Genomic DNA, 10,858 nt, shown 5'->3' with positions numbered 1-10,858 from the left:
ATAATAAAATTAGTAAACAATATTTCTTTTAGTCCACTCCTGTCTAGTTTTGAAAGTATTCATCTCAAATTACCACCCTTTTAGGGAAAAAACGACTTGATTTATTGGCTCCACGTGTAGGATTTAGTAAACATTGATAAAATAATATAGGAAAAAATTAATTGGTTACGTAAACTTTGACGAAGAAGCTTGTTTGCTTTGAAAACGGTCGGTGAAAAAAAACAACAGTGGTTAAAAACAAAGTTGTTTCACATTATCATTAGCATTACCTTTCCGCACCTAATGGTGCATAGGGCATTGCATTAGTATACCAATCGTAGTGTATCTTTATCAATTTTTGCTTGTTACATGAAGGTAAGATGATCAGTCTTACGCTTCAGGTACCAGTCCAGGGACTATGAAATATTCTGATGTGAAAATACCCTTTGAAAAAAATATTTTAAGCCAACCATGTTGGGAATCGAACCCGAGACCTCTTGAATGGTAAGTTAATGCGCTGACCATTACACCACGAATTTTTTTTTAAATTTCATTTTAATTGATATATTTTACTTATATTCTTATCCATAAAACAATAATATTCTCAAATATAAATTACTGCTCATCGAATCTTTTTATATGTAAAGAAAGAAAAATCAAAAACATTTCAATTTTTAAGGATAAGGGAAGGAGGATAATAATAAAAACAAATGTCCTTATTTGATTCACATTTTTTTTATTTATTGAATTAAGGAGATCCTCATTACTTCTTGCCATATTATTCACTTTGTTTTTTAGCGTGCTTTTTACTATGTATTTTACTACGTTTTTTATTATATTTTTTTAATGTTTTGTTACGTGTTTAAAAGAAAATGATTCTAAATTAACAAAATGCATTGAATTGGAACGGATTGCATCAGACAAACAGATGTTCAATTATTTAAATATACATAAACTCGTATATATATTTTTAAAATGACAATGTTTGTATGTGTGTCCTCTATAGACTGCATAACTATTGGGCCGGTTTACGTGCGGTTTTCAGCAAAATGTAGATCTTTATCACAACCATATTTACAGCTTTTAAAATCTTCAATTTCTTCAGTAGAAAAAAATTTAAAGGTATAAATGTTTTTTTTATTCTTCACCATGGCTGCATTCGCCTAGAATGCATATCTAAAAAAATTGGACTAGTCTTACGCTTCAGGTACCAGTTCAGGGAGTAAGTGTTATGGCAACAATGTCGAAAATCGAACCCGCGTGGTAGGCAAACGCGCTGAACACTACACCAAGAGTCCGACCTTTACAATTAGTGGCTCTCGCGTTCGCCTACATCTCTGTTGAAAAATATGTCAAATAAATAAGCTTAAATCATGGTCAGCGCATGAAAGTATCATGAAACTCGCCGCTACATTACAGGACAATATCCGACGCTTAATTTAGTTAAAAAGGGATCCTGCATGTTCGTTATCTGGCACTATCTGTGAGCTGTGTTTATCAGTTCATTTCAATACGAGCTTCCGTCATTATTTTCTTAAGAATAACGATTTGTGTCAATACTGAAGACAGAATCCCTATAGTTGTAACTCGATAAGTGTAATAGATAAAAACTGACCATATCAAATGACCTATGATCCAAGATACGTTTGTATCAAGTCGTGTATAATATTCTGTCGACTCTTGCTCATTCATGTGCGTGGTGCAAACACAAAAACAGCCTCGCAATTAGTTTCACAAATGAAAATCACAAGTTGAGGTTAAATCTCTGCGTCTAAAAGTGAAAAAATGTGTAAATTAAAAACATTGATAGTTCTGTGTGAATTTTTACTCGTTTTTGCTTGTGTGGAAGGCAGTGTCTCAAGTACGTATGCTATTGATTAAAAATATATAACTATTGTACTGACTGAATTAATTCTGTGCTACTAAACTTCGTCAATATGTTTGAATTTATTTTTTTATTTTTTTATTGAAATCTACAGTCATATACAATAATATGGTTATAATATAATAGATACTTAAAACTAGACTAAAAATGATCTCAAACTTATAATTTTCAATTTACGTAATGTGTCATAAATAAAGTTGTATTATACAAAAAAAGAATTTGGATAAACATAAATAAAATGTTTGTACATATTTACCATTGTAAATTTAAAATAAAATGAACGATAATATAATATTTACTCATCACTACTCACCCACGATGACAATGCCTGCATGCTGTCGCTGATTTCCCTTTTGAATTTATTATTATTCAAGTTGAAGATATCACTCGCATTGGCTCCAAAATTTTTTATTTTTTTTTTTTATTATTATTGATAAAACATAAAATACAAAAATTACATATTATACTCCCAGGAGTTATTTGAAACTCATTTGGAACATTTTTTTGACAATACATAATACATACAAATTAATATCCGAAATAAAAAGAAAACATTATTGTATAAGAAACATAAAACACCATCTTATATAAACTACATTAATAATTATCACTATCACGAATAGCCAATATTTTCCAAGGACCTACTGCCAAACTTTGTTGAGCGAAACATAGACACATGAAGATTCCCTGAATAACGCGTATTGTAATTATGACCAAATGTGTATTTTAAATTTGAGTGAGCAGAAAAGTTGATGATATTTAAAATGGTATTGGTTATGTTATGCAGTGGCATTACCTTGAGAGGAAATATCTTTGTTGGTCGGTAGATATCCTTGACATGAGAATCCCGTTTAAGTCCAAAAATGTTTCTTAGAGCTCTGTTCTGAAGAACTTGTATTTCCGAGATCTGATTTTTGCTGGCAAAACCCTATATGCATGATAAATAAGAATAAATAATATTATTGTATGGGTTACATATTCTATAAATGCACGAATTTTTTGCTGCATTAGTGTTTACATCGGTACAGTTGGTGTGACGGGTACGTTTAAAAGGTGCATGTAAATTAATTAAAATTAGTAAATTGGAGCAGTCAGTAATGCCATTTAAAAGCTTAAATAGACACATTAAGTCAGCAATCTGTCGTCTATTATCCAAAGAGTTTATTTTAAAATGTACTCTCACTTCATTATAATTATTGAATTTGTAATTATTTCTGTATGATAGACATTTAATTTATTTATTTTGGACTTTTTCTATTTTATATTTGTGATTTTCATAGTATAGGGACCAGATTAAAGTTGCATGTTCAAGCCGACTTCTGAAAAATGCATAATTCAAAAATGTTCGGGTATTTATATATTTAAACATTTTAGTGACTCTAGTGACAAAACCTAACAATTTGAATGCATCACCCGTAATATGCCTGACATGTTCGATATAGTCGAGTTTACTATTTAAAAGAACCCCGAGGTCCCGAGTTATTTGAACATTCTTTATAGATTTGGTAACAATGTTTTATTGATATTTTTTTGGGTGAAACCATGTGTGTTGGATTTGTTCCGACGTTTTGGCTACCATTGCAGGAGCCATCTTCAGGGTAAACCATGTGTTTTGTGAAAACTAGTATGTGTTTAAGTACTAGTAATTTATACGTGTCGCAGTCGTTTTTGTAATATGTAGTGCTGGGAACAATGTTGAGTTTAATTTAAGCCTGTCGTTTTTTTTTATGTTATTTGGGTGTATGTATATTTAAATTGCCTCTTTTATTATTTGTACACTGTAATTACTGGGCTTATGTCAAATGAGCTAGCATAAATTGAACCATTTATTAAATCCAAAACATAAGAATCTCCTGGAAACGGAATCTCTTTATAAACTAAGTTACCAAGGGTGTGATAAAGTGTGCATAGGACAAACAGGGCGGATTTACGAACACAAAAGAGCATGTAAACTTGGGCACCCTGAAAAATCCGCAATTGCGGAACAATTTATAGACACCAGACATTTTTTCTCCTTTGAACCAAAAATTTGACATAAGCCCAGTAATTAATTACAGTGCACGAATAATAAAAGAGACGATTGAAATACACAGACATCTCTTTCCCGAAACTGTGTTTTTCTTCAGTTTCGCATAAATATTCACTATCGATTCGTCGGCCTCGGGGTGTAATGGTTAGCGCGTTTCCCTGCCATGCAAGAGGTCTCGGGTTCAATTCCCGTAATGGTTGATACGAAATGTTTATTTAGGCGGCTTCCGTGGTGTAGTGGTCAAGACGCTTGACTCACGCACGGAAGGTTCCGGGTTCGATTCCCGGTGAGAACACAAAAAATAAAATGTGATTTTTCTCAAGCCTGGGTGCTCTGTGATGTAATTCACCACTGTAATTAGGCCTCCTGGCCTGTTGTGGTGCAAAAAAAAAAAAATGTTAAAAAAATTTTAAAGGGTGTTTTCACACCAGAATATTTCATAGTCCCTGCACTGGTACCTAAAGGTGACATCCTGTAATGATCTTTCAATTTCTGCGACAACAAATATATTTTGGTGGCATTACCAACATTTTATCTAATTAAACAGAATTGGTATGAAATTAGGTTTCACTAAATAAAAATTTTTTTTTCCTTAATTAAAAAAATTTCTAGCAAGTGTCGTACCATTTTAGAATTCAAACTAAATGCGCAATCTTCCAAAATTACTTGCCAAAATAGCGTAGTACTTTTTTTTTCAGTGCAGTTGTTTAAAGTTGGGTGATGTAATTATTCTCAATTTAATGTTGGGCAAAAATCTAACATTTTATCAAAAACCGAGGCAGTAAAGTTTTAATTTGTAACTGAAGTTTACAGTAAGGTTATTCATAATTTCATAACAGAAAAAATCTAAGAAAAGTTCATATTTGTAGTCACAGAAATTGAAAGATCATCACAGGGTGTCAGTTTTTCAAAAAAAAAAATTGAAAAGTACTTTACCAAAACTTTTTTTTATATTTTTCTGATAACTGCCACGACTTGGCCTGGCCTATCACCCGTTTCCGGGTTGACGTTGATTTCTGGGACACCATGTATATTACCTAATGATTTACTGAAGACATTCATCAAAGCTACTACAGCCCATATATTATTGCACTTGGTAGGAATGTGTTTATCTTTTTCCTGGATCAAAGTTTATGAAATAGTATTAAATTAAATAATACTAAGATATATATTATTTATGCTAAACACTTTCAAACACTAGGTAATCAAGTTTGGTGGTGGAAGTTTATCATCGTTCCTTATTCGCACCTAATGGTGAATTGGGCACTGCATTTGAACGTAGTTATGCAGAAAGCAGCCAGTAAACAATTTTGAAAATTTTGAAATATTGGTGTAGTTAAATTCAGGAAGAGAGGAAGGTCAATTCTATGTTCGGTTTAAAACAGCCAGACCGCTTTCATACAAAAAACTGTAATAATCAGCTTCTGAAAATTTCATGATGGCAAAATGTCATAAAAATGCATTTTTATTTAATTTATTGCACAAAATACACAATTTTATCATAGCACAATTATATATTTTTGTATGTCCCGACTTGTTAGAAAATTCCGTGTTAAGTCGGGACACTTATTTATATAAATCAAAAACACTTATAAACATATTTAACAATATACAATATACAGCATGTTTTCATACGCTCTTCTGTACGCAGTAACTTGGAGTTTGCATCCGTTGTGTGGAGCCCACAATACATAACAAACATTGAAAGGATTTAAAATGTTCAACATTTTTTTTCATAACCTAGATTATAAAAACAATAAAACGCGTTGCACTTACAGATAATCTGATAAAAAAAATGTATTTTTTACTCTTGAAATCTGAATTATGCTATTTATATAAATTATTAAAAAATAAAGTAGACTCTTTTAACCTACTCTCCAAAACTAATTTTAATGTCCCCTTTCGCGTGGCAAGAAATAAGTATTTATTCCATCTGTCAGTCTGTAGCACTAACAATGCACAACTCATTCCTTTATCGTTCTTGCTCAATCCATAATGCTTTTTTTTTCGTCAATTGATATATTTAACACGCCCTTTAATTTATTCAAAAATAAATTAAGACTCGTTCTTTCTGGCTACTTGCTATTTAATGATGCTCACGCTTACACACACCTGAACATTTACTCCCACACAAACACACATCTACATTTACTCTCACACAAATACACACAAACACACCCTTTTGTTGTACCACAATTTAATATGTATGATTTTTATTTAGAAACTTTGCTGGGGCCTTATGCTGGACTCATTCGTCTTAAGAATCGCATACAACTTCCGTAATTCGACGAGTGACAGCATTCTTGAACCACCCATACGAATGCAGTCGATTGAAAACCAATCGACTTTATCTCGAATGCCCCAAAGCACTCGACATTGACAATCGAATGCGATCCTAACTTCAGCTGTCAAAATTCCTTCTTGTAAAAAACTCGGCATTTATGTTTGAATGACGAGTGTGTATTTTTGTTGTATTTAACTTAAAATTTACAACACTGATCAATATTTTAATGATGACGTTTCAACAAATATGCAATAAATATAACTGTACTTATTTTTAATCCATTATCAAATGAAGTTTCACTAGAAACATGATTTTAAAATTATTTTATCGCTCGTCGTATTTGAGATATACTCGTATATTATACAATATTTTTGAAATCCATTAATTGCATATGGAATATTTATAATAACATGAAGATGTGTGTTTTGTCAAAGGCAAATAATAATTATAAATGTTGCAGTGTCTCAGTAAAACATTTTCATATATTTTTTCATAATATTCCATACACAAAATATTCAACGGAAGAAGTCTGATAAGAAACAATAAAAGTTTACGTGTGGCAGGAGAGCCATAGCCCATAGATCAATATGGATGTGTTAGTGTTGCCACTTTCTCGTTTGTCTTTGTAATTAAATTGGCGGAGGGTTTTTAATAATAGCATTTGACAAAGCAATCGAGATGCCCAGTCGACTATTGTCGAGTGGGTGACAAAATGTCACATCTTTCCAGCATAAGGCTCCTGATTTGTCTTTAAACCTTTTTTTATTTGTGTTATTATATCATTGTTGGCTGTTTTTTTCTGTAAGATAAATAAATAATTATTTTTCTTGCAGATTCGTTGATCGACCCTTACATATGTGGACAGCCGTCTTGTACTCGTAAGTATATTTATTTACTTTACTAACAACACTAATAGGAAACAGTCGGTAGTCACAGACTGTTACATGCTAGAAAATTCTGGCATTCAGGTCTCATGTCATCGGCCCTCCGGGCTTTGTTCGTCCGGTCCATCGGACCTTCGGGCCTCATTTGATTAAAATCAAGGGTACCTAAAAATATTTCCAGTGTAGTAGGACCAAGCCTTACAAAAACCATTTTAAACAAATAATAAAACAATAGAAAAAAAACTTTTGTATTTTTTTAATAATGTGGTCTTAATATGAGATACTAGGATTTATTATTTTTACTTGCTAAATCACATTCGAAATCAATGTTATCGTTTACCCGAACACTTACTATGGCACCAATGATAGCAAGCTATGTACTAGATCCACTCTTTTTTTTGCTTCTTCGCCATTGATTTCGTGCCTTTTTAAAAATGACACTTTCTTTTGCAAACCTTCCAAATCACTATTATAAGGAGTCTGAAGCCATGATACAACCTGGAAAATATAAATAAATTCAATTCTATTAGAATCCTATATTAGAAATCATGTTATATGTAATTTTTTTTTAAGTTATTTTTTATATTTCTGATCCTATATTTGTGGTGATAAACTCATGTGCCTGTGTCAACTAATTGCTAGTCCCATCTCAACACAGAACTTTTAGTCCCATGGAGTTGGGATTTATGTCTCAAATAATGTACAATAAACTTATGTATGTAAATAAATAAATACATAAATTTCAAACTATCGATTCCTTTTGAGCAAATTGATTATAATTCTCTAATGTGTAAACTTACATTGAAAACACTGTCTAAAACAGGCAATTGGTGATACGATGATTTTGTATAAAATTTTAAATTGCTGTTTGGACGTCCTTATTATAACGAACCTCATAAAATTTAATGTACGTTTAACTCGGACCCGTCAGACTAACAAAACGCTATTTTATATTTTTAAAAAACTAGTAGTAATTACTAGTAAACTAGTAGTAGTATTCACTATCCTATTCAGAAACTACATAAACTCTTCTTCTTCTCGGTTAAGATCGATTAATTTGGTATCAGCTAAAAGCTAACTCCTGAGACTTTGAATTTCAGCTGTTCTTCCCTCTCCTTGGTGGTAGACGGCAAACGGCCGGGATTTCGTGGGCAATGGTATAGGGGATTTTAGAGCTGTCCATTAAAGGAATTTTTGACGTAATCTCTCCATAATCTATTTACTTTGCACTGGGTATCGCAATTCCGTCTAACTTCTTGACTCTGGATTCTGCCTCTTTTGGATTTCCCTGTGATTGCCTTTAGTACTTTCATCTCTGACGTTCCGAGCAGTTATTTGGTTTTTCTATTTAATTTTTCTACATGGTTTTTCGTATTTTTTATTTTCTTTCTATCTATCCTCACCTCTGTTGTATACACCATGATTTGGTCTGACACACGTTTTGTATATCCGAATTATGTTTTCAATAATCATGTGTTCATTGTACTATACGACATTTCTTAGGCATCCAGATGTTTACTAACTAAGATGGGTATGTTCTCATCATCACTATGGCAGCATCATCTGCATGGCATGTGATGTTAATGACATTATCTCTCTTAGTAGATTCACTATATTTTTTTATTCTTAAAAGCGTTTTTTTTATATATTTATTTTGCTCGTGTATGAAAAGGTTTTTGGCGTATATATTGTTGTGCTATATTTAGTTATAAAGGTGCTAAACTTGCTTTGTTTCTTTGTTGTTCTCATTATGTGTTATTTTTTAAATGTTAATATTATTTATGTTCGGAATTGAGTTTCTGTTACTCCTGGGAATATAATTCTACGTATTATACTTGTAAAATACTTTGTGTTTTATGATTTATCTTCTTCTTTTTATGGTTCCTCTCCCCGATGGAGGTTGGAAATCATCATTGCGATTCTTACTTTATTGGCAGCTGCCCTTAACAAGGACGATGATATGATTTATAAATAAAAAAAAATTCAAATAAACATAGAAATTAATTTAGCTCTATTGATATCTTTTGCTGTTCAATATACAAATTTAAAGAAAGACTTTTATTATTGATGTAATAATTTATTGGGCCATTTAGCCGTTTTGTATTTGAGTCCCCATTGTTTTTATGGTTTTATTTAATTGAATTTGTATTCTTGTATTAATTTATTTTTTACTCGCTATCACTATGTAGTTTATAGTTTTTAATTACCATATCTGTGTAATATTTGTAATGTAAAAGCCAGCTAGGGCGTTTAAATAAATAAATTAAATTAAAATATCTACGACAAGCCAAACATACTGCAATTTATTAAAAGATGAGCAGGGCCCGTAGAAAGAATTATTGTAGAGAGAGTTCCAAATAAGATACTTCACACGAAGCTCCAAAGTAGACGTAGCGTTGGTAGACCCAAACTCCGATGGCTGGATGGAGGGCAGCGGGATGTGGATGCTATTGGCATCAGGGGCTGGAGGAGTACGTGCCAGGATATAGCGACGAATGTTGGAGGAGGTCAAGGCCCACAGCGTGCTGTAAAGCCAATGATTATGATGATGACGATTAACCAAATAAACATGTTTATAATTTTAAGTGTTGTTCGCTATCAAAACAACCAAACGATTATGCGTCTATTTTAAAACAATGTTTTATTTTATCTGTACACCAAAATAATAATGATTATGATAAAATTATAAATAAACTTATCAATGAAACTTCTTTGTTTAGTTTTACTTTTTATTATTTTGACCAACGAGCGCTTTCCCCTAAGAAGGTATCTTCAAGACTGGTGAATTGTTTAAACATTTACAGTTTTAAAACTATTCTTTACATATTTTGGAGATAAGATCAAATAAGTATTTTAACAGGGGACAGAAACATAAAACTTTCTTTTTCACACAATTTTTTCTCTGTTTTTGATGTGTATTATTATTATTATATTCATTTTTATCTTTTTCTGAAATTAATGTATCAAATGTTTTTGTGTACCAGATATTATGTTATTATCTTATATATACTTACTGTAAACTAATTTTTATTATTCGTTTTTAACAATAATTTGTTAATATCATTTTTTTATACGTATAAGTATATGTAAAAATATATTTTTTTTTTGTTTAAATTCTTTACAAGTTATTTACAATTTGCTTTTTAATTCAATTACTTTTCTTATATCCATATTTATTTTTTTCTTTTTTACTATGTAAAGTTTCACTTTTTATTTTGCATGGCAGTATGCTTTTTATTGCTTCTACAATGATACAAAAAAGTGTTGTTTGTCTTTTAAATGATTACTTACTATGTTTGTACTTACCTGTATATTTTTTGTAAATGCCCCATGGGCGTATTGTAAAATTAAATAAAAATAAAAAATAAATATTTACAACTAGTTTGTTAAACAGTTCATTTTGCGAGTTTTTGAACCGAAATTGGGATTAAGCTTTTATTATTTAAAAGGTGGGAAAAGAACAAATGGCAAAATACAACAGTGTGGGGAATAGACATTTTAACAGATAAAGTTAGCACAATACTTGATTTTTGACAGGAAAGTTGACAGGGAAGGTTAGAAATAATAGCTTATGTTTTATTGGTTGTATTTGGAATTATGAGATGAAAATTCAATTACTAATTAATGTGTTTTATCGTCGTTTAATTGTTTATTTATAAATATTTGATAACTTCTTATGTCATATTTGCTACCATTTCAAGAATTTTAATTTCGTCATCAAATTTCGTGGAAAATAAGATTAAATATTTATTTCAAAGCATACAATCGATGAAAGTATTTTTCGCGCCACTGTAGAG

The 10,858-nt window shown here is 31.1% G+C and overlaps 1 protein-coding gene across 1 annotated transcript in view; it reads left to right on the top strand.

The window, feature by feature from the left end:
* Positions 1–1,651: 1,651 nt before the first annotated feature.
* Positions 1,652–10,858, top strand: part of LOC148272201 (vitellogenin-like) — a gene marked incomplete at its 3' end in the record, with an annotated part of 44,184 nt that continues 34,977 nt past the window's right edge. The window contains exons 1-2 of the mRNA XM_088240369.1: positions 1,652–1,840; positions 7,011–7,055. Of these exons, the coding sequence (XP_088096495.1) occupies positions 1,765–1,840; positions 7,011–7,055 (121 nt within the window). The remainder of the gene's footprint in view (positions 1,841–7,010; positions 7,056–10,858) is intronic.

This window comes from Micrasema longulum, unplaced genomic scaffold, assembly GCF_059751315.1.
Source record: "Micrasema longulum isolate JH-2025_06_02 unplaced genomic scaffold, ASM5975131v1 h1tg002439l, whole genome shotgun sequence".
NCBI lineage: Eukaryota > Metazoa > Arthropoda > Insecta > Trichoptera > Brachycentridae > Micrasema > Micrasema longulum.
The sequence above is the reverse complement of the archived record's forward strand: the minus strand, read 5'-3'. Positions and strand labels throughout refer to the sequence as shown.